The sequence below is a fragment of the Salvelinus alpinus genome, chromosome 30 (genome assembly GCF_045679555.1).
Source record: "Salvelinus alpinus chromosome 30, SLU_Salpinus.1, whole genome shotgun sequence".
In the NCBI taxonomy this organism is placed as follows: domain Eukaryota; kingdom Metazoa; phylum Chordata; class Actinopteri; order Salmoniformes; family Salmonidae; genus Salvelinus; species Salvelinus alpinus.
Genome location: NC_092115.1, coordinates 9153443 through 9177082, shown reverse-complemented (window position 1 = coordinate 9177082; position 23640 = coordinate 9153443). Strand labels below are relative to the sequence as shown.

General features: G+C 42.0%; 1 protein-coding gene across 1 annotated transcript in view; it reads left to right on the top strand.

The window, feature by feature from the left end:
* The window catches only part of tfr1a (transferrin receptor 1a), a 34249-nt gene extending 12512 nt beyond the window's left edge, over positions 1–21737 (top strand). The window contains exons 5-18 of the mRNA XM_071375871.1: positions 167–392; positions 730–852; positions 1121–1210; positions 1945–2084; positions 2245–2396; positions 2733–2852; positions 5156–5241; positions 10643–10706; positions 10857–10924; positions 11018–11085; positions 11266–11353; positions 12079–12306; positions 12568–12726; positions 16072–21737. Coding sequence (XP_071231972.1) covers positions 167–392; positions 730–852; positions 1121–1210; positions 1945–2084; positions 2245–2396; positions 2733–2852; positions 5156–5241; positions 10643–10706; positions 10857–10924; positions 11018–11085; positions 11266–11353; positions 12079–12306; positions 12568–12726; positions 16072–16314 — 1855 coding nt within the window. The 3' untranslated portion in view covers positions 16315–21737. The remainder of the gene's footprint in view (positions 1–166; positions 393–729; positions 853–1120; positions 1211–1944; positions 2085–2244; positions 2397–2732; positions 2853–5155; positions 5242–10642; positions 10707–10856; positions 10925–11017; positions 11086–11265; positions 11354–12078; positions 12307–12567; positions 12727–16071) is intronic.
* The last annotated feature ends 1903 nt before the right edge of the window (positions 21738–23640 follow it).

Below are 23640 nucleotides of genomic sequence, written 5' to 3'. Positions count from 1 at the left end.
TACAAAGCATGTGACCAATAACATTTGAAGTCTTAATAATTGTCTGCATAATGTTTGGCACATCATTGGGATAAAAATATATTTATATTTCTCTCATCACCCCCTTCCTGTCTCTCTCCATCACCCCCCCCCCCTTTCTTTCTGTCTCTGTCTGTCACTCTCTCAGTGAGTTTGCTAGTGAAAGCCATCAGGCAGGCTCTGTTGGAGACAATGTGCTGGCCAAGAAGGTGCTGGCAAGGTTCAAAGAGTATGGCATGTACACGTGGACTGACGAGCACTATGTCAAGCTTGTGGATCCCCCTGCATCTGGCTCCAACAGGGTGACCTTCAAAGGGTCTGACCTTGGAGCACTGAGGGGCTATCTGGCCTACAGCAAAACTGGAACAGCGAAGGTAATCATTGAAAAAAATCAAGTGTTTCTATTTCTTTCTTTTTTTTACATTGAAATGAACAGATTTGGAGCATTTCAGTTGATTTCAAGCTTGACAATAGAGCTGATACTCTGATTTGTAATACAATAATTTACATAACAATGTATACTATAAAATACTACGACAGGTATCACATTAGTCATTCGGTTTATTTTCAAGCATTTAGCACAATTGCTAACTACACTTTGCATATACCCCTAGTATTCTTCCATAATAGTACTTCCATATTTATGAATAAATTGTTGCAGAGTAATTTGAGCTCAAGATCGGTTTCAATTTCTATTTTTGTTTTTCACAGGGCGCAGTACTTCACGGCAACTACGGCCAGATGGACGACCTGAGAAAACTGCAGGATAAGAACATTGCCTTGGACGGGAGGGTCCTTCTGGTCAGATCTGGAAAAATAAGCTTTGCTGAGAAGGTGAGGGAATTTGCACAAGAAGAAACAGAAAACATACTTCCTTGAGATATTTCATAATCTAATTTCATAAGCATACTGCTGAATTTTTAACAAGGTCATTGGTCGCTCTTCATTTTGGAGGTTTAGTGTCAGTATGATGAGTCTAGTTTGTATTGGTAAATCTATTGGAGCCTATATGGACTTGATTGAATAACACAAGGTGATGTGTCATCGCTAGGCGTATAAGGGTTCTGTTCTCGTGCTGCTAACTCCTTTCTTCATTGCGTAGGTGGCCAACGCAGCCAAGCTGAATGCCTCTGCTGTTCTCATCTACCCTGCTGACAGAGGGCTCAGAGAGTCCACTCAGCTCTTTGGCCATGTGAGTGAGGCGGACATTTTCTCTATGAAATGTACATGTAGACAGACATATGATTTACATTCCCAGCCATAACTGAAGTTAACTGGACACACACATATATTGTTGGGTATATCTGCAGTATCTACTACTTATGGGCTCCCGAGTGGCGCAGCGGTCTAAGGCGCACTGCATCTCAGTGCTAGAGGCGTCACTACAGACACCCTGGTTCAAATACAGGCTGTATCACAACCGGCCGTGATTGGGAGTCCCACAGGGCGGCCCACAATTGGCCCAGCGTCGTCCGTTTTTGGCCGGTGTAGGCCGTCATTGTAAATAAGAATTTGTACTTAACTGACTTGCCTAGTTAAATTAAAACAAATTACACTTAAGGTTACATTTAAAGATACAGTAGTGTGTTGTTGTACCTCTTGTTGCTTCATCTTATTCAGCTCCACTTTGTACCCTGATGACACCCTCACTATATTCTAGCCAAGGCAGTGCACCTTCTTGTTCTAGCCCTGCACCAACACACCTGGGGTGTATTCACTAGGAACCAAAACGGGAAGGAACCTACTTGAATTTTTTTCAACAGAAACTAGTTTTTGTTTCCCAAACGCAACTGTTTGGACTAATGATTACACCCCAGATTGAACTTATCAAGGGTTAAGTTGAATTGGCTATGTTAGTGCAGGGCCAAAGCAAAACACAAAGGTCAGGGCTCACCCTGTCGTGTGTCTCCGTTTCTCCATATCCAGGTCCATCTTGGCTCTGGCGACCCTTACACCCCCGGGTTCCCCTCCTTCAACCATACCCAGTTTCCCCCTGTCCAGTCCTCAGGCCTCCCCAGCATCCTGGCCCAGACCATCACAGTCAACATGGCCGCCACTATTATCAGGTACGTTTCCATCAACTGTAGTAGAAGTCCTTACACACAGATCTAGGAACAGCATACCATTCCTATCCTAACCATGACCATTTTTAAGGGTTTAACATGTGAAACTGACCTTAGATCAGTGCCTAACATTTTACCACCAAATCTTTGTCTGGAAACCCAGGGGGATGAAAGGGAAAAGCGCCCCTACAGGTTGGGTAGCGGTAGGACAACTGGGAGATGATGACGATATGGTCACGGTGGAGGTCAACAACGTCCTGGCTGAGAAGAAGATCGTCAACGTGTTTGGAGTCATCAAAGGCTTTGTGGACCCAGGTATGGTTGACCTATGACCCTGTGGAAAGAAACATGAGTCCCTAGTATTGTATAGTTCTTAGGTAATTTGACGGCAGCTTTGGGGTCAGTTTCATTTCAAATGTAGTCAAGTCAGTAGATTTAATTGAAATTCAATGTGTGAATTGATGCATAGTCCAGATCTAAAAGAATGAACCATTTTCATTTCATGAGCATAATTTCCATTAATGTCCCTACATTAAGGGAAATTAAATGGGATTGACCCTAATTTGAGAGGCTAACTGTTATCTAATAGATCAACTGTCACAATCCTTTACATCCTTTAAATATGCTATGTCTCTGCCTTCCTTGCTGTAGATCGTTTTGTGGTTATGGGTGCTCAGAGGGATGCCTGGGGTCCAGGCTTCGCCAGCTCCACAGTGGGCACCAGTGTGTTGGTGGAGTTGGCACGCGCCATCTCAGACATGGTGAAAAATGGTGGGTGATGATAGATGCCAGGCCAGACCATATAAATGCCATAGAATAGACAGAATGGATACAGGTCTCTATTCTACTGTACTGCTTTGGGTTTTCAATCGGCAGGTAGCCAAGCACTTAAGAGCGTTGGACCAGTAACCAAAAGGTCACTGGTTCGAATCCCCACAGCGACTAGGTGAAAAATCTTGTTTGTGCGCTTGAGCCAAGCACTTAACCCGAATTGCTCCTGTTTAAGTCGCTCTGGATAAAAGCGTCTGCTAAATGACTAAAATGTAAATGTACGGTTATAGACAGAATGGATATACAGTGTAGGTCTCCACTGTAGTGCCTTGAGTTTTCAATCAATTCTCTCATGTGTTCATGTAGTGTCTGGGGTTAATTCTAATCTATTCCACCAATCTCAAGGAGCATTGTCATATTTTAAGTGACCATGGGGTTCTGTTCACATAAACTGAGCACATGACTGGAGAAGACTTATAGATTTAAAAAGGGGCATATAGATTAACCTAGTTAGAATCAGAATCACCATTTATTTACCAAGTACATTTACATGTACCAGGAATCTGACCTGGTGAAGTGGTGCTGACATCGTTTTACAATAAATACACAGACAGAAGAATGTACACACACAGTGCCTTCAGAAAGTATTCAGACCCCTTGACTTTTCCCCCACATTTTGTTACAACCTTATTCTAAAATGGATTAAATACAAATAAAAATCTTCAGCAGTCGTCACACAATACCATATAATGACAAAGAGAAAACAGGTTGTTAGAAATGTTTGCAATAAATTAAAAACAGAGAGACTTGAAATTGAGCTCAGGTGCATCCTGTTTCCATTGACCATCCTTGTGATGTTTTCTACAACTTGATTGGAGTCCACCTGTGGTAAATTCAGTTGATTGGACATGATTTGGAAAGTCACACACACCTGTCTATGTAAGTTCCCACAGTCAAAGGAATTGTCCGTAGAGCTCCAAGAAAGGATTGTGTCGAGGCACAGATATGGGGAATGGTACCAACAAATGTCTGTAGCATTTGAAGGTCCCCAAGAACACATTGGCCTGGCCTCATCATTCTTAAATGGAAGAAGTTTGAAAACACCAAGACTCTTCCTAGAGCTGGCCGCCCGGCCAAACTGAGCAATCGGGGAGAAGGGCCTTGACAGGGATGTGACCAAGAACCCAAGGGTCACTCTGACAGAGCTCTAGAGTTCCTCTGTGGAGATGGGAGAACCTTCCAGAAGGACAACCATCTCTGCAGCACGCCACCAATCAGGCCTTAATGGTAGAGTGGCCAGAAGGAAGCTACTCCTCAGTAAAAGACGCATGACAACCCACTTGGAGTTTGCCAAAAGGCACCTAAAGACTCTCAGACCATGAGAAACATTCTCTAGTCTGATGAAACCAAGATTCAACTCTTTGGCCTGAATGCCAAGCATCACGTCTGGCGGAAACCTGGCACCATCCCTACGGTAAAGCGTGGTGGCAGCATCATGCTGTGGGGGTGTTTTTCAGTGGCAGGGAGACTAGTCAGGATCGAGGCAAAGATGAACGGAGCAAAGTACAGAGATCCTTGATGAAAACCTGCTCAGGACCTCAGACTGGGGCGACGGTTCATCTTCCAACAGGACAACGACCCTAAGCACACAGCCAAGACAGGAGTGGCTTTAGGACATGTCTCTGAAGGTCCTTGAGTAGCCCAGCCAGAGCCCGGACTTGAACCCGATCTAACATCTCTGGAGAGACCTGAAAATAGCTGTGCAGCAACGCTCCCCATCCAACCTGACAGAGCTTGAGAGGATCTGCAGAGAAAAATGGGGAAACTCCTCAAATACAGGTGTGCCAAGTTCGTTGCATCATACCCAAGAAGACTCGAGGCTGTAATTTCTGCGAAAGGTGCTTCAACTAAGTAAAGGGTCAATACTTATGTAAATGTGATTATTATAATTGTTTTTTTTAAATAGGTAAGCAAAACATTTTTTGCATGTTTTTGCTTTGTCATTATGGGGTATTGTGTGTAGATTGATTAAATAGTTTTTCCCCCTCATCAATTTTAGAATAAGGCTGTAACGTAACAAAATGTGGAAAAAGTCAAGGGATCTGAATACTTTCCGAATGCACTATTCTATTCTACATGCATGACTTGCAGTACAGATATAGTGGGGGGGGGAAATGGAACGATTACATAATACAAAAGAAAAATATCCCCATAGCCTGTAAGGAGGCAACCAACTGTGAATGATGACGATAATGATATTCGTCCTCATGATTCCTGTCTTTTTTTTTTTTCTCCTTTGACAGATGGCTTCAAGCCCAGGAGGAGCATCGTTTTTGCCAGCTGGAGTGCTGGAGAGTTTGGGAGTGTTGGCGCCACTGAGTGGTTGGAGGTAAGAACAGCACTTGATATCAATTCAAACCTTAGAACAACTGTTTTTTTACTTGAGTATGTGTCTCAACCAATGATTTATATACAGTGCCTTCAGAAATTATTCACACCCCTTTACTTTTCCCACATTGTGTTACAGCCTGAGTTTAAAATGTATTAAATTGACATTTGTTGTCACAGGCCTACACACAATACTCCATAATGTCAAAGTGGAATTAGGTTTTTATTTTTTTATTTTTTACAAATTAATAAAAAATGAAAAGCTTAAATGTCAAGTATTCAATCCCTTTTATGGCCTAAATAAGTTCAGGAGTAAACATTTTTTTAAAATTTTTTTTAAATTTTTTTTATACAAGGCACATAAGAGTTTAACATGATTTATTTTTAATGACTACCTCATCTCTGTAACCCACACATACGATCTGTAAGGTCCCTCAGTCGAGCAGTTAATTTCAAACACAGGAAAGAAAGCCTGTACATAATAAACATATTAATCCTTTTTGCAACAAGGCAGTAAAGTAATACTGCAAAAATGTTTTGTCCTGAATACAAAGTGTTATGTTTGGGGCAAATACAACATATTACTGAGTATCACTCTTCATATTTTCATGCATGGTGGTGGCTGCATCATGCTATGGGTATGCTTGTAATTGTTAAGGACTGGAGTTTTTCAGGATAAAAATAAATAAATGGAATGGCACTTAACACAGGCAAAATCCTAGAGACACCCCCAATAAAGGAGTGGTTCTGCAGGTGGTGACCACAGACCACTTCTCAGTTCCTATGCTTCCTGGCTGATGTTTTGGTCACTTTTGAATGCTGGCGGTGCTTTCACTCTAGTGGTAGCATGAGACGGCTCAAGTGGCTCAGGTAGTGCAGCTCATCCAGGATGGCACATCAATGCGAGCTGTGGCAAGAAGGTTTGCTGTGTCTGTCAGCGTAGTGTCCAGAGCATGGAGACGCTACCAGGAGACAGGCCAGTACATCAGGAGACATGGAGGAGGCCGTAGGAGGGCAACAACCCAGCAGCAGGACCGCTACCTCCGCCTTTGTGCAAGGAGGAGCACTGCCAGAGCCCTGCAAAATGACCTCCAGCAGGCCACAAATGTGCATGTGTCAGCATATGGTCTCACAAGGGGTCTGAGGATCTCATCTCGGTACCTAATGGCAGTCAGCTACCTCTGGCGAGCACATGGAGGGCTGTGCGGCCCCACAAAGAAATGCCACCCCACACCATGACTGACCCACCGCCAAACCGGTCATGCTGGAGGATGTTGCAGAACGTTCTCCACGGCGTCTCCAGACTCTGTCACGTCTGTCACATGTGCTCAGTGTGAACCTGCTTTCATCTGTGAAGAGCACAGGGCGCCAGTGGCGAATTTGCCAATCTTAGTGTTCTCTGGCAAATGCCAAACGTCCTGCACGGTGTTGGGCTGTAAGCACAACCCCCACCTGTGGACGTCGGGCCCTCATACCACCCTCATGGAGTCTGTTTCTGACCGTTTGAGCAGACACATGCACAACTGAGAAGTGGTCTGTGGTCACCACCTGCAGAACCACTCCTTTATTGGGGGTGTCTTGCTAATTGCCTAATTTCCACCTGTTGTCTATTCCATTTGCACAACAGCATGTGAAATTTATTGTCAATCAGTGTTGCTTCCTAAGTGGATAGTTTGATTTCACAGAAGTGTGATTGACTTGGAGTTACATTGTGTTGTTTAAGTGTTCCCTTTATTTTTTTGAGCAGTGTATATATCTTATTTACATATATCTCAGCAAAGAAAGAAACGTCCTCTCACTGGCAACTGCGTTTATTTTCAGCAAGCGTAACGTGTAAATATTTGTATGAACATAACAAGATTCAACACCTGAGACATAAACTGAACAAGTTCCACAGAAATTGAATAATGTGTCCCTGAACAAAGGGGGGGTCAAAATCAAAAGTAGCAGTCAGTATCTGGTGTTGCCATCAACTGCATTAAGTACTGCAGTGCCTCTCCTTCTCATGGACCACACCAGATTTGCCAGTTCTTGCTGTGGGATGTTACCCCACTCTTCCACCAAGGCACCTGCAAGTTCCTGGACATTTCTGGGGGGAATGACCCTAGCCCTCACCCTCCGATCCAACAGGTCCCAGACGTGCTCAATGGGATTGAGATCCGGGCTCTTTGCTGGCCATGGCAGAACACTGACATTCCCGTCTTGCAGGAAATCACGCACAGAACGAGCAGTATGGCTGGTGGCATTGTCATGCTGGAGGGTCATGTCAGGATGAGCCTGCAGGAAGGGTACCACATGAGGGAGGAGGATGTCTTCCCTGTAACGCACAGCGTTGAGATGGCCTGCAATGACAACTGGCTCAGTTCGATGACGCACCGCTCCAGACCATGACGGACCCTCCACCTCCAAATCGATCCTGCTCCAGAGTACAGGCCTCGGTGTAACGCTCATTTCTTCGACGATAAACGCGAATCCGACCATCACCCCCGGTGAGACAAAACAGCGACTCGTCAGTGAAGAGCACTTTTTGCCAGGCCTGTCTGGTCCAGCGATGGTGGGTTTGTGTCCATAGCTGACATTGTTGCCGGTGATGTCTGGTGAGGACCTGCCTTACAACAGGCCTACAAGCCCTCAGTCCAGCCTCTCTCAGCCTATTGCGGACAATCTGATTACTGATGGAGGGATTGTGCGTTCCTGGTGTAACTCGGGCAGTTGTTGCTGCCATCCTGTACCTGTCCCGCAGGTGTGATGTACTGATCCTGTGCAGGTGTTACACGTGGTCTGCCACTGCGAGGGCGATCAGCTGTCCATCCTGTCTCCCTGTAGCGCTGTCTTAGGTGTCTCACAGTACGGACATTACAATTTATTTCCCTGGCCACATCTGCAGTCCTCATGCCTCCTTGCAGCATGCCTAAGGCACGTTCACGCAGATGAGCAGGGACCCTGGGCATCTTTCTTTTGGTGTTTTTGAGTCAGTAGAAAGGCCTCTTTAGTGTCCTAAGTTGTCATAACTGTGACCTTAATTGCCTACCGTCTAAGCTGTTAGTGTCTTAACGACCGTTCCACAGGTGCATGTTCATTAATTATTTTTGGTTCATTGAACAAGCATGGGAAACAGTGTTTAAACCCTTTACAATGAAGATCTGTGAAGTTGTTTGGATTTTTACAAATTATCTTTGAAAGACAGGGTCCTGATAAAGGGACGTTTCTCTTTTTTGCTGAGTTATTTTTATTTTTTTCATTATCAATTTGTCATTATGGGGTTTTGTGTGTAGCTGGGTGAGAAAAATATTTAATACATTTTCAATTCAGGCTGTAACACAAAGTGGAATAAGTCAAGGGGTATGAGTACTTTCTGAAGGTACTGTATACACTAGCTGAAGCCACCGCTCCTCCATCTTGGCACTCCCCCACCATTGTAAAACAATTTCTATTACTTTCTAAATATATATTAATATGTACATGTTTATTGTAGTAGACACCATAATGCATTTGAAATTATATGTGAGTGAAACATATTTTTTTGAATAACTTTTAGAAAGTTCTAGGGCTGTTTTTCAGCGTTAAGCCGGTGCAATTGTCAAACGGACGCTAGTTTTCAACTTTTACATGTTTTTAAAGCCGACGTTCTTCTATTTTCAAACCCTAGTGCCAGGATTGGTAATTTACCCGTCTTTATATGAGCTCACTGGCGCTGAGGTGGGAGGAGTGGCAATATGTGAGGTGTGTTCTTAAAAACGTGTGCCAATTTCAGTATGCAATGGTGGGGATATTTATGACCAACCGAAAGCTGGTTTTAGCGGTAACACCGTTTATGGATTTTGAAGTGCAGCCTATCAAGCTGTGGTGCAATGACCAATGCATTCGCTAAAATATTATAGATTTCTTTAAAAAATATTTCTTAAAGGGTTTGAATCGTAATAACGCTTTGAAATAAATCGTAATCTCCAAAGATTTATTAAAAGATCACGTTTGGAACAGCAAGGTAGTAAAGATCTGTTGGTATCTAAGGTGGTTACCATGACACCAGGATAGCAGAGGGTAGATAAGATCAGACGTTGTCGGAATGTTTCAAAAGTGTTGCATAAAGATTTGTTGGCATTTTTATTGCTTTGAAATGTATAGGAATGAAGGATGTAGGTAATGTTGTCTGGTGTAGAAGGATTGTTCTACTCAGTTATATCCCTTTTATCCGTGTAGGCTATTACATTATTTTAGCCAGCTTCTGTTATTATTTTGGATGTGCATACAAAAACCGTACTATAACAAAAGCTGGATCAACAGCCATGTGTCTGGTGTTTTTGTTATCCTGCAGCCAAGTAGCCTATCCATAAAAGGTTTCTAGATGGTCTACCTGCAGTGCATAATCCATTCGGCTCGTATCCATCCCCCATTTCGAAAGAGCGCCTCTTGTCCGGCTACAAAAGACAAGCTCCTCCAAACAGGCTATTTACATTTTTAAGTCCTATAACGTCATATCAACGGTAGGCCTAGGCTATAACACCTGCTTATTGATAACGTGCCTCACACCTACAATACAATTTACGGAAGCCTAGTATTTAAAAAAAAATAAAAAAAATTGTGATAGCACTAGTAAAAAAAAGAATAATGAATTTAAGTTGTGTAGTCAACATTGTTGTAATTGGCGTCAATGACTATATGCCTTTACCCACTTCTCAGATGTATTTTTAATTTAAAAAAAAAATACTAATCTGAGAAGTGGGTAAAGGCATATACTTGTTGATGCCAATTACAACAATGTTGACTACACAACTTGAATTCTTTATTTTTTTTACTGTTGCTATCACTCATTACTGTAGCCTATGCTATTTAAACTGTAGTATCAATCCACAACGGACTAGGACAAGAATATTCTGTGCCCCTAGCTGAATTGCACTTGATAATGCAGACTGGTAATAACCTACTGAACTGGAGACCCAACAAATGTAGTATTAAAGCCATGGAACGCCTTGATTGACCAGTGAGTGACCAAACCCTCGTCGTACCTACAACTTATTTATTCATCAAAACCCTTTCGCGCCACCGCTAGCTATTGCGCTCATAATAACGGCTGTGAAAATAACTACAATATTTTGGATTGACCTATAGCGCTAACGTCAGTGCTTAGATTTGCCATTGCGTTAGTTAAAATAGAGCCCGTAATGTTAATGTCCTTACTACAACAACAAAAATACTTAAATTCATGAAATTCTTTTCCCTAAGAAACATTTAATTGAAATGCTGTAGAATTCCTGTAGAATTTTATTCCCATAGAAACGGCTCCTTCTGGGGAATGCCAATCTGGCTGACCGGTGGCTTCAAAGCCTCTCATTGGCCAATACATGGCATCAGTAATCCAGGGTTTATATACATAATTAGTCTCAACTCGTTTCTGTTTTCAGGGTTATTTGTCTTCTCTGAACATGAAAGCCTTCTCTTACATCAACCTGGATGGTGTTGTAACAGGCACGTATAGTATATTTGATATCTGTACACAGAATGCATTGTTTGGTTTGTGCCAATGACAGTTTACAGTTGAAAAAGGTTATACATGAAAACTTAAAAGTAATAAGGTGAAATAGTTTCCTCTTGAATTATACAATGTCTCTCTCCCAGGTTTCCCAACATTCAAAGCCTCGGCCAGCCCTTTGATGTACACACTCATCCAGAGAACGCTACGGGAGGTTAGATTTACGTAGCAGCAGATCATGTCACACGATTTCTCGTTTCATTATGAAGCCGTGATGTTTTGAAACCTGTGCTGTTCTTCTCCTCAGGTGAACACTCTCAGTGACTCCGGTACACTCTACTCTACAGTCCCCGGGCCCAACTGGGAGGCAGCAGTGTAAGTGGGACTTGGTGGCATTTGGGAAGATCATAACAATGTGGCTCAACGTGTCAAGTATTTATTCTAAAGCAGATCCCACATGATGTTAATTGAATCGCTTATAGAATTAGGGGACATTTTCACCGCCATATTTGTATGATTTGTGTAGTCATGTTTTTGTCTTTTATGTTTTAACAGCATGGAGCCTCTGAGGCTAAATGATCCCGCTTATCCCTTCGTCACCTTCTCCGGCATCCCAGCCGTCTCATTCCGTTTCACCACAGAGGTCAGTTTGTGAAAAGTGCCTTTACAATGCCTACATAAGGGTCTCGGCAGTACACCACGATACACATAGAAATAGACATTTTAAAACCCTTATACTCAACTGGCAGACCGCGGTACGGAACCGGACCCACAACAGGGTCAATACGGGCCGGGACCCTGGTATCGTATAAACGGACAAATGTGTTGAAATGCAGGTCATTAACTTTAAAACGGCAACATTTTCAGTCTGTCAATAACAGGGGTGTGAACAGTTTACATGGGTTGCGAGGTGGGGTGGGGGGGGGGATTTGTTACTACTATGATGAATGACAATATCCAGCTGGACTTTTTGCCATCTAGGAACTTTGTGTAAATAGTACTTGAGTAGCCCTGTTATAGAAGACCTGGAGAATCAGGTCCTGTCAGGGAAGCTTTCCATATCCTCTGCTCCAAGATGGCCCCCGGGAACCACAACAATTAGATCCTTGATCCCATTCCTGTCAGATTCCACTGTTCGTTCGATCAGGCTTTGCATTAAAAATGATCTAAAAATGTCTGGTGTAATATGACCGATCACTCTCTCTTTCTGACAACACCAACACAATATAACAAATGTTATTGCTACCTGTTGTTATTTTATGAACCCCGTTTTCCCCCACATTTTGAGTAATGCCAGTAATTGTTTAGCATTCGGTTTCTACCTGTAATCGTTGACATTCTTTACCCTTTAACCACCATGTGTCTCAGGGTGAGGAATACCCATACCTCGGGACACTGGATGATACACGCGACAAGCTGTATGGCGCCACGTCCAACCAGGTGGCCAAGCTGGCGGTGTCTGCAGGGCAGTTCGCCGGGAAAATAGCCCTGCGGCTGGTCCACGACCACCTGCTGCGCCTGGATGTGGAGAAATACAGCCGCCTGATCCGCGCCCACGTGTTCGCAATTAACTCCAAGATCAAAACAGTGCAGAGTGTAAGTCGAGTCCGATCTGCTTAATTTCAGCGCAGTGCAGAATTGCTCAGCTAGTGGGAAAGGACATGTTCACTGTCTGGTAATGTGAACTTGGTGGAAGAATTTATAAGTTTAGTCTTCCTGTCGTCTTGTTTTCCTGTCCATGTCTATTCGTCTAGGATTTTGTTTTGTGCTTTGTTTAATCTGTCTCAAATTGACCTTCATTTGATCCCGGTGCTTGTTTTGTCTGTCCTCATTTAATCTTAATTTTGTTATCTCCAGATGCAGCCCCAGCTGTTGCCTAAGTCGCTGACTGTCCAGTGGCTGATGTCTGCGACAGGCTCCTACAGCCGAGCCGCCAGTAGCCTGTCCACTGAAATCGATAATAGTAACCTGGAGGAAGCAGATGTGTGCCGTAACATCAACGACCGTATCATGAGTGTGCGTGCCTGTCCCTTCAAGTGTTATCTGGTCCTTTGAGATTATTTTGTTGTTGGAATTGGACTGCGTACGGCAGGGTTAGGGTTACGGTGCCTTCATGGGGTGTGAACACTTTCTGACTTTTTCCCCACATTTTGTTACAAAGTGGGATTTAAAATGGATTTGTCATTTTTTGACAACAACCTACACAAAAAAATACTCTGTCAAAGTGGACAAAAAAATTCTAATTTGTCAAATATTAATGAAAAATAAAACACTATTTATATATATATATATTTGTACCTAATTAGTTATTTTCAAACTTTGCCATGAAATGAGCAGCAGCAGTACAGAACCATTGCTAGACTGGCACATTAGACTGCACATTCCTCACTCGCTAGATGCGCAACTAAATTAGTTTGTTTTCTTCTACTTAAAAAAAAAAAGTGTTCTGATGTGATTTAAGCATTGAAATGGACTCAGAACATCAAATTTTGTTTCTCTTTTGAACAATTGTAATTTTAAGTGTGAAAAAATAAAAACATTATTTGGGAAAATATAAAACTGCATTTTGGGAGGACACCCCTTTGTTAAGAACTATTATTTCACCAGGTTTATTGAAAGAAACCAGTGCACTAATGTATATTGTACACTAAGGACCTGGGGAAGAGTTGCAGGGGAGAAAAGCATAAAAGAAAAGTCTGTTTTTCATTATTTAAAAAAAAAAGTTGCTCTCATGCTAGAAAAGGTTGTAGACCCCTGTAACACAACAAAAATGTGTGGGGGGGGGGGATCAAGGGGTGTGAATACTTTCTGAAGGCACTGTAGATGTCATGTACATCAGGATTGGAGGTCCATTTCAATTCCAGGCAATTCAGAAGGTAAACCCGATTCCACATTTTTAAAAGCACTGAAGAAAATGTCAATTGAAATATGTGTACTTCCTGAATTGACTGGAACTGAAATGGAATTGACCAACCCTCATGTACACATGATCCTTTTGAACGCAAACTCGGTGTTGCTGGGCTGCAGTGGCTGCAGGCCAAAAGTATGAATTTCAAGTATTTTGAAAAATTACACCAATAGGGAGACTGATTTAAAAAAATATATATATATATTTTAAGTGCCTCCACACATGGTTCATCCAAAATGTTTTGGGACACTAAAGTCCATGGAGAATAAGAGTACCTCCTCCCAGCTGCCCACTGCACTGAGACTAGGAAACACTTACCACGGAAAAATCCACGATAATCGAATTTCAATAAGTATTTCTCTACGACTGGCCATGCTTTCCACCTGCTTACAACAACCCCGGCCAACAGCTCTGCACCCCCGCAGCAACTGGCCCAAGCCCCCCCGTTTCTCCTTCACCCAAATCCAGACAGCTGATGTTCTGAAAGAGCTGCAAAACCTGGATTCCCTACAAATCAGCTGGGCTAGACAATCTGGACCCTCTCTTCCTAAAATTATCCGCCGCCATTGTTGCAACTCCTATTACTAGTCTGTTCAACCTCTCGTTTTGTCAGATTCCTAAAGATTGGAAAGCGGACGCGGTCATCCCCCTCTTCAAAGGGGGAGACACTCTAGACCCAAACTGTTATAGACCTATATCCATCCTGCCCTGCCTTTTCTAAAGTCTTCAAAAGCCAAGTGAACAAACAGATCACTGACCATTTCGAATCCCACCGTACCTTCTCCACTATGCAATCTGGTTTCAGAGCTGGTCACGGGTGCACCTCAGCCACGCTCAAGGTCCTAAACGATATAACCGCCATCGATAAGGGACAGTACTGTGCAGCCGTCTTCATCGACCTGGCCAAGGCTTTCGACTCTGTCAATCACCGTATTCTTATCGGCAAACTCAACAGCCATGGTTTCTCTAATGACTGCCTCACCTGGTTTACCAACTACTTCTCAGAGTTCAGTGTGCCAAATCGGAGGGCCTGTTGTCCGGACCTCTGGCAGTCTCTATGGGGGTGCCAGAGGGTTCAATTCTCGGGCCGACTCTTCTCTGTATACATCAATCATGGTGCTCTTGCTGCGGGTGATTCTTTGATCCACCTCTACGTAGACGACACCATTCTGTATACATCTGGCCCTTCTTTGGACACTGTGTTAACACACACCTAAATGAGCTTCAATGCCATACAACACTCCTTCCGTGGCCTCCAACTGCTCTTAAATGCTAGTAAAATGAAATGCATGCTCTTCAACCGATCGCTGCCCGCCCGTCTAGCATCACTACTCTGGTCGGTTCTGACTTAGAATATGTGGACAACTCTAAATACGTAGGTGTCTGGATAGACTGTAAACTCTCCTTCCAGACTCGCATTAAGCATTTCCAATCCAAGTTAAATCTAGAATCGGCTTCCTATTTCGCAACAGTCTCCTTCACTCATGCTGCCAAACATACCCTCGTAAAACTGACTATCCTACCGATCCTTGACTTTGGCAATGTCATTTACAAAATAGCCTCCAACACTCTACTCAGCAAACTGGATGTAGTCTATCACAGTGCCATCTGTTTTGTTACTAAAGCCCCATATACTACCCACCACTGCGACCTGTATGCTCTCGTTGGCCGGTCCTCACTACATATTTGTTGCCAAACCCACTGGCACCAGGTCATCTATAAGTCTTTGCTAGGTAAAGCTCCGCCTTATCTCAGCTCACTGGTCTCTATAGCAACATCCACCCTTAGCACGCGCTCCAGCAGGTATATTTCACTGGTCATCCCCAAAGCCAAAACCTACTTTGGCCGTCTTTCCTTACAGTTCTCTGCTGCCAATGACTGGAACGAATTGCAAAAATCACTGAAGTTGGAGACTTATATCTCCCTCACTAACTTTAAGCGCCAGCTGTCAGAGCAGCTTACTGATCGCTGCAGCTGTACACAGCCCATCTGTAAATAGCCCATCCAACTACCTACCTCATCCCCATATTTGTTTTTGTTTTTCTGCTCTTTTGCACACCAGTATTTCTACTTGCACATCCTCATCTGTACATATCACTCGTGTAAATTGCTAAATTGTAATTACTTTGCCACTATTGGCCTATTGCCTTACTTCATTTGCACACACTGTATACAGATTTTTCTATTGTGTTATTGACAGTACGTTTGTTTATCCCATGTGTAACTGTTTTTGTTGCACTGCTTTGCTTTACCTTGGCCAGGTCGCAGTTGTAAATGAGAACTTGTTCTTAACTGGCCTACCTGGTTAAATAAAGTTGAAATAATAAATTAAATAAAAAAATTGTGTAACCTTGGGTACATATGGCTCATCGTGTAACCTTGAGTGTAGGACGATACTGACACATTTTAAACACTTCTGTTTTAGTTACCTTACTTTCCTCTTCCTCCTGTAGGTGGAGAGGGACTTCCTGTCCCCATACACGTCTCCCAGAGAGACCCCGTTCCGCCACATCCTGGTGGGCTCCGGCTCCTACACCCTGAAGGCTCTATCGGACCACCTGGACGCCCTGCAGATCGACCACTCGGACGCCAACGCTGATCTGTTCCGGATTCAGTTTGCTTTGGCAACCTGGACCATCCAGGGCTGCGCCAACTCACTGGCGGGGGAAGTCTGGTCCATAGATAACATGATCTAAGCCGGCCTCAACATGTCCTATTAAACAAAACACCCAATATAGCCATCAGTCAAGGCACCATCAGTAAGGGTCACTCATTCAGGAAAATGAAATAGAAGTGTTCTGTATCATCAATAACTCAACCTCCTTTTTTTCATATGCATTGTAACTCTCATCAGTATGATATGCTGTACTTTACCTTCCGCACAAGGCCCGAAAAAATAACACTTAAATTCAACTGCCTTAAATTTCACTTGTTTGAGAAATAAGTGAAAAGCCATTATCACTCTTGCGAGAAAAAAAAATGTGAAATGCATTTCCTAACGCCGCATTTGAAATATATTGGTGCTAAATACGAATGACTAATGGCCTACAAATGTCACAGTACTTACTAGTATGGCAATAACGCAGTTTTGGCCCAATATCCAAGGTCACAAACACCTAAATTGTGTGTGTAAACTCAAGAGGTACTTTGCGATTACAACAAAAAGGTTATTATGGTTCTATTACCTACCATGAACAAAATTACAATTTTTTTACAATCCGAAACTGCTGTTACTTTACATTGGTTTCAAACCTGGGCTGTTTTTTTATAGAGATTATGGTGCTGAAAACTTTAGAACGAGACCTGGTCTGAGAGCTGTTGCCAAATTGGTTTAAATGTACATTCAGTTCAGAAAGTAACACAGAATAGATCGTTATCAATAAAACGTCTCAATATTCGATTTGCCTGGTTGGTGGGAAGGAGACCGCAGCTCCGCTAAAACCATGGGCAACTGCGTGCCCTTTTTTTCAAGGGATTGTTAAATAAATGTTAACTATTTGGTTGTAATAATCCCCCTCCTTGAAGAGCATAGTCAGAACTACAAATGTACTATTATTCCTTGCAAACAATTGAGCACATTTTAGCTCTATCTTCAGTTTTTATACAGCATGTAACTGCATGCTTTTCAGCCTCACGAGATCCCTCAATATTGGCCACCATTAATTGGATATTTAAGTGCTAAAAAAAGTTAACGAAACCTGACGAATGAGTGGTTTAGGTTAATTTCCCCATCTTTTGTGGGCTCTGCCTGTCAAGCAGCAGAAGGGCGCATTTGCAGATGTAATGTTTACATTGCAAGCTACCGGTAGAAAGTTTGTACAGTTGGCTAAACATGTATAGTGGAAAGTAGACCTATTGTACTTTTTTCTTCAAACAATGTAGGCCTACCTAACATCCCCTTCTCAACATAGTGTTTAATCACGATTGCTGCTGATTGCTGCTGACACATAATAGGCGACATTGATTGATGGACCACGGCTGGTTAACAAGCTAATTTTCAGGGGACATATTGTGCGCCTGCCATCTATTGCGATGACAGTAGTCCGATTTACAACTTTACCAGGACGAGGATTTACCAATGTCAAGGTCTTTCCTAAAGCCTAATCTCTGGTGAAGCAAGCTAAATGAGTTTTAGCCAGTTAACATGCCAAATGGCTAGGCTACCTACCCTCACGTATCTTAAATGACATGATACATTGATGTTTACTGACAATGAAAAGCATGCAGTGACTGCTAAATGTGCAATAATCGGAAATGTGGTGTTCTGACTATACTCTTCAAGAGGGGATGATATTTAAAAACCTAAATAGTTATAATATTGATTTAACAATTCCCTTAAACAGCACATATAGTTGTCAATGGTTTTAGTTGACGCTGCAGTCAAATCGAACGCTCCGACATATTTGACACACTATTGATAACGACCTGTTGACCCTTCACTAAGCCCTGCCTGCCTTGGTTACTGTTGCCACCGGGAAGCCCAATTCTCCATTCAACCACTGGCGAAATCTCCTCACAATGATCTCAAACTCTGTTTTCGAATACACAATGAAATTAGACAGACTGACTACCCCTTGCTAATCAGGAAGCTCTTGGGTATGTTGTGGTTGCCTGTCATTACAATTGCTTCACGGGAACCTGGTAAAATTGTTTGTACTTTAGCTAGCCACTGAATGGCTCTGAATTCATTGTAGGCATGCAGTTAAAGCTATAACCACTTTTGGCGCTAACTAGTGCCCTCAACCCGTATCCTGATGTCGACAGCAGTATACTGTACACTAAAAACCAAGCTAAGTTAGCTAGCTAAAACAATTTAGCTAGCGCTAGCAAGCTTTGGTGGTCAGCGACAGAGCTAGCTAACCAGCTGAACTAGCAAACAAAATTCTATAATTTCGGATTCAAAAAAATACTCCAAGGTCTATATTTCAAGAATCACAGTAGCAAGTATTCCTGGTGCATATTTCAAATATTTATCCATTTTAATAAAATATATATATATTTTTTTGCCATAGATGGGTTGGCGTGGCTTAGCGAAGGGTCATTTGAACCACGTAAAGTGAGACCATCTAACCTAGTTACTGATGTTCAGTTGTCCTTAGACCTAAAGGCTAAATAAAGCCCTTACGCCTCAAGCAACATCTTCCTTACACCACGCTTGTGAGCTCTTTCAAAATGGCCTCCTGCTGACATGAATACAATAGCGAGGACTTTTAAACCTGGGGGAGAAAGGGTCTTCACCACATGGCACTGAAAAGGTCTATTTCTTTGTTTATTTATCAGTGACAGGGTTCATAAATGGTGTGTTTTTTTAACTACTTTTTAAACATGAATAATTATCGGGAGCAGTGTCTTCCATAATTGACAGTAATACTGTCGAAATGACAAAGCAGCATCTGCTATGGAAGTGTACCTGTCAGACCGACTAACCCATACTAGAGACCAGCCCATACTTCAGTCCATTCAGTCACCTACTTAACAACCGACTGCAGGTTCTGCGAGTTAGCCGTTAATATATTCCCGAATGACATCTCAAACCGATGTTTAAAATGCATTAAAAACAGCACAACAGAAGTTTGTTGCGTAAAAAAATAATAGTAATTTAACTGTTATTTCACTAGGCAATCAGTTAAGAACACATTCTTATTCATAATGACGGAATACCCCGGCCAAACATTAACGACGCTGGGCCAATTGTGCGCCGCCCTATGGGACTCCAATCACGGCCGGTTGTGATACAGCCTGGAATCGAACCAGGGTCTGTAGTGACGCCTCTAGCGCTAAGAAGCAGTGCCTTAGACCGCTGCGCCACTCAGGAGCCCAAATTGCCTTTTTAGATTAACACAAAACTCAAGGCGGTTTCTAGTACAGGTCTCTTGGTGAATGTACACTTTCTCATCCTGAAACATTATCGGGAGCAGTGTCTTCCATAATGGGAAGAAGAAGGTAGTTTTTGTCTACCAGTGTGTCCGTATCGGAGGCAGTGACCTCCATATTTCACTGTAGGGTGGATGTGATTTATTATCGGGAACAGTGTTTCCCATAATGTTGTGTATATAATTGTCTGCATCTTTTGCGGTGCTTGCCGTTCCCTGTCATGTTGTCGCAACCCCTATAACCGTGGCACTCTGTAGTCAGCTAGTATTTGATTTCTACCTGGTGCTGTTCTTCTCTTGTTGACTCAATTCATAAGGAATTGATAGTGTGAACCTGAAACATCCATTGATTGGGTAAATGTTAAAGCTGAGACTGAACGATGTAGTCAAAAGGGTTTAATGTTTTCACAAGAGATTGAGACCTGATGTGGGCTATCGTATTTCCTGTATGATTCTGTTCCTATGAAAATATCGGTTACACTTAACATAAAGCCTGCACTGCAGTATAATGCTTTATTACTTATAAGCATGTGTGAGCCATTATAATGTCTTATTCTAAGGCTTATAATATGCTTTCTCTTTATGTAGGACATTTTTAAAAGGACAAAAATTGACTTATTTAGTCCGGATCATTATGAGACCAATCAGAAGACAAGTCTTACAATGCATTATAACCACATCATAATGCATTATAACCACAATGCATTATACCTGCAGGCTTTGAATAAAGTGTTACCAAGTTACATATATTTTTCTATTTCTCCCTTTTTTTGGGTTGCTGTACATTCTGTTCTCTTTAGGGGTTTAGGCTATGTGTGCCTTGTTATTTTTGTGAATGGTAATAATGTAGAGAAATCCTGGCGAAATGAAGTCTTCTCTGTGGTGAATTGTTTTTGCTTTATCCATACTTCTTTGCAGACATTGTAGTTCCTTATTTTTTTTTATTTTTTATTATTATTATTTTTTTGGATGTTTGAGTATAATTTGGATGCGTTTTGAGTCTGTCATTTGTTAGCTTAAAGCTAGAATCCGCTGTTGAAACAACAAAGGGTGACTTTGTTGTCCTTAAGCCAACTTTGTTGTCCTTTTCCTCTGTGTTAGTAAAAGTGATGGGCCTGGAGAAATGCAACCGCTCTCAAATTCATAGACACCATGACATCTATCAAACTCATTCCATGAAAGGCCGCGCGTGTCTGCAGGTTTTCGCTCCACACTTGTACTTGATTGATGAGTTAAGGTCGCTAATTAGTTAAACTCCCATCACCTGGTTGTCTAGTACTAAATTGAAACGAAAAGCCCGCAGACACTCTCTGCCCTCTGTGAAATGAGTTTGACACCCCTGATTCATGATATCAAAATTAGCGTTTTAACCATGTTTTGAGGCTATACAGTATTTTACATTTGCTTTGTTTACATTGGAGTAAAACAAGCTTATATTTTGTGATCAGATGGGGTATGCCAGTTGAACTAAGCTCATTAATAAGGCATTCATAATTGATATTCTTCAATATTCAATGGGTGTATATACCATTTTTAATTTGTAAGTCCAAAATGGATGTAGCAACTGCAGATTCCAGCGTTAAGCCCAAAGTCATTGTTTTTGAGAGAAGTCTACCCTATACTATTACACTCATAGGTTATAAACAGGCTTGATTATGACTGATGGAAAATAACATGAATAACATGAAAAAAGAATGTCTAGAACAACTTCCTAACTTGCACAGCAGACAGTGAAGAATTTCTTAAACTATTTGTTTACGGGACACACAATTTACTGATAGTCAAATATTTTTATTATCAGACACTCACGTCTGCTCGAGTTGTCATGTCACATTGGCAGAGTCAAAATTCCATTAACCAAATTGTCAGGGATTACCACACTGTGAAATTGCTATTTTCCTGCATTAGTTAGACTTGGCATTTTTACATTTAACCACTCTAAACAAAGTATGCTACAATCAGATTATTCAATATGTTAATTTAAATCTAAAGTATTGGCAAAACTGATGCCCCACAAAGGTGTAATTGGTGTATTGCTTGTTGAGTTTATGATAGAAATTTCCTACAATGTATGTTTTTGAGGATTGGATTACATGGCTTCCCTTTGATGGGCACTTAAAAGCCTGAAACAATAGGTAGAATATTTTGAAAATACCATTTATTGGATGTTGGATTTTTTTTCTTTGTTTAGGACTACGCAAAATTGCTTGTCTCTTGTGTTTGCTGCAATAAATCATTACACAGGTTTTTTTGTCTTTTGTAAAAATTTGAAGAATGTACCGGTAACACATTACTGTCTGAAAGGGAATGGGTAAAATATAGTTGTCGACAGGAGACCAATGCAAGTGTAGTAAAAAAAAGAATTGGAAGAGGGGTATGATTTATTTAAAAAAAACTAAATTGTAGTGTTGCTTTTCACCATGGGATGTCATCATGGAAGATGTTTGGCCAAATACAAAAGCAACTACACTGAACAAAAATATAAACGCAACATGTAAAGTGTTGGTCCCATGTTTCATGAGATGAAATAAAAGATCCCAGAAAGGTTCCAAATTCACAAAAAGCTTATTTCTCAAAAATGTTGTGCACAAATTTGTTTACAGCGCTGTTAGTGAGCATTTCACCTTTGTCAAGATTAGCCATCTGCCTGACAGGTGTGGTATATCAAGGTTACACAGGTGCGCCTTGTGCTGGGGGCAATAAATAGGTGCACCTTGTTCTGGGGGTGATAAAAGGCCATTAAAATGTGCAGTTTTGTCACACGATACAATTCTACAGATGTCTCAAGTTTTGAGGGAGCGTACAATGGGCATGCTGACTGCAGGAATGTCCACCAGAGCTGTGGTCAGAGAATTCTACCATAAGCCACCTCAATTATTTTTGAGAATTTGGCAGTACGTCAAACCGGCCTCACAACTGCAGATGGTGTCGTGTGGGCGAGCGGTTTGCTGATGTCAAAGCTGTGAACAGAGTACCCCATGGTGGCGGTGTGGTTATGGTATAAGCCACGGACAAAGAACACAATTGCATTTTATCGATGGCAATTTGAATGCTCCAAAATACTGTGACGAGATCCTGAGGCCCATTTTTTTTTTTAAGGTATCTGTGACCAACAGATGCATCTCTGTAATCCCAGTCATGTGAAATCCATAAATTAGAGCCTAATGCATTTATTTCAATTTACTGATTTGCTCATATGAACTGTAACTCAGACAAATCTATGAAATTGTTGCTTTTATATTTTTGTTCAGTATAATCATATCAATGCTATATTCCCATCTACTCAATGTAGGGAGGAAGTAGTGCAATGGGGGGACTCTACAGCAGAGGCTGCTGGGAGGAGCTATATGAGGACGGGCTCATTGTAAGGGCTGGAATGGAGTAATTGGAATGATATCAAACATATGGAAACCACATGTTTGGATCCGTTCCGTGAATGCCAGTCCAGCCATTACAATGAACCCGTCACTAATCCAGCCCTGTTAGCCCATGTGGGACACAAACACAGACCACTCTAACATCGAACGTACACACACACACACACACACACACAGACAGAGGTGTTAACTGGGCAGGAGCAGCCTGCGCACACCATGGTCCTCCAAAACGAGATGCCCACTTCAGTCCTTTAGAAGTTTCATCTTCATATTGCCTGGCCCTGCAGTTTCATTTACTGTCATTATAGCACCACCTGATGGCGACAGAGAACAATACAATGTACAAGGGAAACTGTACATGCAGCAATCCAGTGACAGCTATCTCTTCAAAATATGGGAGCCGTAGGAAAGGAAAGGGGCAGTACAACCAACACATGCTCTTTCTACACGTTTTATTTACAGTGTTATACATCTGTGAAACCCCTACTACAGCTTTCGATGAAGTCGATACTGTCTTTCATATATTAATTAAGAAAAACACTGTCTGTGCACGGCAGCAAAGTCAGACACCAAATAAAAATGTAATAATTGCATTCAGCATTGTTTTGTATTTGGAAGTGCAGTCGCGGTCAAATGTATTTTCAATAGTGCAAGTGTACGTTTTGCTCGGTACTTTACCAAGTTCAGGTTCAAAACGTGAGTCAGAGACATGTGCCTTTAAGAGTGGGTTGACGGCATAAACGCGTAGAAAAAAAAGCAGGGGTTGAGTGGA